Source organism: Sinocyclocheilus rhinocerous, unplaced genomic scaffold (assembly GCF_001515625.1).
Source record: "Sinocyclocheilus rhinocerous isolate Xijiao unplaced genomic scaffold, SAMN03320098_v1.1 scaffold2309, whole genome shotgun sequence".
Lineage (NCBI taxonomy): Eukaryota > Metazoa > Chordata > Actinopteri > Cypriniformes > Cyprinidae > Sinocyclocheilus > Sinocyclocheilus rhinocerous.
The window spans coordinates 116992-121118 of NW_015644615.1; the positions used below are offsets into that span (position 1 = coordinate 116992).

Below are 4127 nucleotides of genomic sequence, written 5' to 3' on the forward strand. Positions count from 1 at the left end.
GTGAGATGCAGGTGAGATGCTGTGAGATGCAGTGAGATGCAGGTGAGATGGAGTGAGATGGAGTGAGATGCAGTGAGATGCAGGTGAGATGCAGTGAGATGCTGTGAGATGCAATGAGATGCAGTGAGATGCAGTGAGATGCAGTGAGATGCAGTGAGATGCAGTGAGATGCAGTGAGATGCAGTGAGATGCAGTGAGATGCAGTGAGATGCAGTGAGATGCAGTGAGATGCAGTGAGATGCAGTGAGATGCAGTGAGATGCAGTGAGATGCAGTGAGATGCAGTGAGATGCAGTGAGATGCAGTGAGATGCAGTGAGATGCAGTGAGATGCAGTGAGATGCAGTGAGATGCAGTGAGATGCAGTGAGATGCAGTGAGATGCAGTGAGATGCAGTGAGATGCAGGTGAGATGCAGTGAGATGCTGTGAGATGCAGGTGAGATGCTGTGAGATGCAGGTGAGATGCTGTGAGATGCAGTGAGATGTAATGAGATGCAGTGAGATGCAGGTGAGACGCAGTGAGACGCAGTTAGATGCTGAGAGATGACCTCCACGTTGTCGTCATGTCCACTGATGTGTTTCCCTCGACAGGCAGCGGCATCACACGTGTCATCGACACCACCGAACACGAGAGAGAGACACGAGACACACACACCTGCCACACACACCGGTGAGTGAAATGAATGTGTGAAAATAAATGATTAAATGAATAAACCATGTATTTAATTTTAAGAACATCTTTGTGTTCACTATAAGCCTTCTGTATGATCAGACTTGTTTGATATGAGCTCGTTCATCTCAGTAAAGAGGTGTGTGTTTGTAATAGGGGAAGATGACGCCACACACCTTTGCAGCTGAACTGATGAGACGATTGCAGGAGCTGCAGACACAAACACAAACTCGAAGCCCTCCAGCGCTGAGACACACAGTGAGTTACCGCCACAGATTTAAAGGGCTCATCAGATGCATTTTCAGATCTTTGTATTTTGTTTATGGAGTTTATATTATAAAGCTATCAAAGTTTTTTTGCACCAAAAATGTTTACCTGGAAATGTTTAATCAGAATATCATAACTGGATCTTCCAGTGAACCGTCAGTCTTCTCTCTGGTGACGTATGCAGGACTTCAGTAATCATTTAGGACTCCAGTCATTTAGTGCTGTTAAAAAAGCAAGCTCATCTGCACACACTTTTGACTGCCACGCCCTCATCTCGACATCACTTCCTGTTACTTCATCACACTGGACACTAGAAGGATTTAAACACAATGCATTGTGTGATGCTGTATTTATGTGATGCACATTGTGACAAACGCAGTGTACACATACTGAAGTAGTGCCGAGCACAACCTGTGTGAGTAATCGCATCATTTCCTGTTCTGACAGGAAGAAGAAACAGACACTAGTGCCACTACTGCATTTGCATCGTGCCATTCGCTTAAGATGCTGGACAGTGACTGTGATACGCAGCGTGAAATCAGCACACGGCCAGACACACGTGACGTTACCGTGAAGAGCATCGTGACGAGTCCTGCACACACACACCAGTCAGTGTTCACCACATCATTCATCTGCTGATTCACATTCACTGCATACTTCAGCCAAAACATGTGGAAAACAAGCTAAAAATGTGCTCACCCTCAGTTCATCCCAGATCAGGATGAGTTTGTTTCTTCGTCAGATCTGTAGAAATGTTAACTGCTGGACTGGAGTGCTGTGGATTACTTGTGGATTATTGTGATGTTTTTATCAGCTGTTTGGACTCTCATTCTGACGGCACCCATTCACTGCAGAGCATCCATTGCTGAGACACTGATGCAATGCTGCATTTCTACAAACCTGATGAAGAAACAAACTCATCCTGATCTGGCAGGGTTTCTCTGTCTCTGCAGGTGTGTGACGGTGGTGTACTGTTATGATGGAGACGTGATCCCATACCGGTCGTGTGTTCAGGGTGTCTCCGCGGTGACTCTCGGTCTCTTCAGGTCTCTGCTGACGCGCAGGGGGCCGTTCAGGTGAGACGCTCGCTCTCATCAGCGCAGGAGTCGATGCTTTCCTCTGGATGAGCGGGTCTCTCTCATCTGTCTCTCGCTCCAGCAGGTTCTTCTTCAAGAGAGCGAGCGCTGAGTTCGCCTGCGGAGCGGTTTACGAGGAGATACGAGAGGACGAGGTCGTCCTGCCCACGTTTGACCGGAAAATCATCGCCAGAGTGGAGAGAATGACCCAGTGAACCAACACTTTATAACAACGATTGCAAACATCTGAACTCAAGCATTGTTCTGAACAAAGTCTGTCTGTTTTATTTAAATATGAGGTTGAGTTTAGTGAAGATTTTACAGTGTGCTGCTTTTGAATAAACAGTCATTTGTTTGTGAGCTTTGATGATAGGTTCTTCACAATATCACCCCACAGTCATATCACAGTATTATCCACAACTGTTTCATAAATAAAGAGAAAGAAACCCTTTGAAACACACTCATTATGATATTTGAGCCCAAACCTTTTTTGTTTTACTTTTAGTATGTTTTAGTATTGTGGTGTAGTAATGTTCCTCTACTCTTAATCTACAGAAATCACTTGCAGCTGATATTAAACAAGCTCAGACATTGTGTTCTCAAATCTTATGGTAAAACATACTTTTTTAAAATCAGCTTTTAATTTTATATGACTTTTCTGTTGTCTGACTTATTTGAATTGTTTTTATGCAGGTTTATTATCATGAACTAAAATTAAAACCTTAAAAAACAGTTATTACTGGAAATAAAAGTCTTTAACTGAAAAATAAAATAGAAATGATTATTATGTTTCAGCTAGTTGCTAATCTCTAATCTCATTTTAATTTAGTTTAATACTAAAATAACTAAAACTGAGAGAAAATTAATAAAACTATATACATATTTAAAAAAACTAAACTAATAAAAATGACTAAAACTTTATTTTAAAAATCTAAAATATAAAAATGAAAACATTCAAAATATTAACAAAAACTAATATCTCAATAATACTAAAATAACCCTGTTTTTAAGTGTATATTTGATGATGTGTTTTTGTAAGCACATAACGAGCGACCTCTGCAGATCTGTGACCTGAACCTGCGTGCGTTTCTCAGTTCAGAGCTCGCTTCTTACTCTCGACCAATCACAACAAACTGACAACACTCTGCATTCTGTTCTGGAGTGCTGGTTGCATTTACTATTATTATCATTATGAAATATTATGATATTTGCATGTCAAACTGACCCTTATTAATAAAAAATCACACTGAAATTAAATATATAGGTATATGTTTATATGTATCTTTATTATTTTTATGAATTATATACACTGTTGTTCAAAGGTTTAGGATCAGTAAGATCTAGTCCCAGACTAAAACGCATGTCTGGGCTGTTTTAACTGAAAGAAACTGGTCTTAAAATCTGTCAGTGCCATTGATTTGTCTGAAGATGCACATCAGTAGTGTTTTTATCAAAGGCAAATTTATAAAAGCTACTTAAATGTCCCAATTGAACTATGGCCTAATCCTGGTTTAACCTAAGCCCTGTCTGTGAAACCAGGCCAATATGTGTTTTAAGAGGACTAGCCTATATGTTTAGTAATGTGATGGCTCTGGGTCATGAACACATATGCACAAACAAGCATGTCGTTCCTGAGGTATGGCTAATAAAGCGTGGTTAAAGATAAAGCGTCATTAACAAAAAGCTTGTAGGTTCTAACCCTATAAGGCCTGATTATGAGCCGTCTTCATTGTACCCTCAAGTAAAACGCCAAAAAAAAAGTGTTTTTGGAATACTTTTCCATTGAAACTGTGGGAAAAAAGAACTAAAAGGGAATTTAAAATGATGAAACCCTTGCAAGAATTGGTGGCCATTGAGAAATTGTGGGTCACATTCACGTGTATATCCTGATTTAACATCTTGGTGTTAGAAAAGGTTAATGGAAATATGTTTGAGTGTTAATGTGTGTCAGAGGACGCAGCGTTATTCATCATATTTATGTGCTTGTAGTGAGATTGAGTTATTTTGTCTGGTGTATTAATTTGAAGTAGTACTGGAGATGTGTATTCGTGCAGATGCAAGTATGCAGCGGGCTGGGAATGTCACATACATTTCTGCAGACTTTTTAAAATACAT

At 40.3% G+C, this 4127-nt stretch overlaps 1 protein-coding gene across 1 annotated transcript in view; it reads left to right on the top strand.

The window, feature by feature from the left end:
* LOC107758382 (axin-1-like) overlaps nt 1-2615 on the top strand; it is a 15013-nt gene extending 12398 nt beyond the window's left edge. Inside the window, exons 3-7 of the mRNA XM_016576098.1 lie at nt 591-669; nt 826-927; nt 1384-1544; nt 1890-2012; nt 2098-2615. Coding sequence (XP_016431584.1) covers nt 591-669; nt 826-927; nt 1384-1544; nt 1890-2012; nt 2098-2227 — 595 coding nt within the window. The 3' untranslated portion in view covers nt 2228-2615. The remainder of the gene's footprint in view (nt 1-590; nt 670-825; nt 928-1383; nt 1545-1889; nt 2013-2097) is intronic.
* Nucleotides 2616-4127: the final 1512 nt, after the last annotated feature.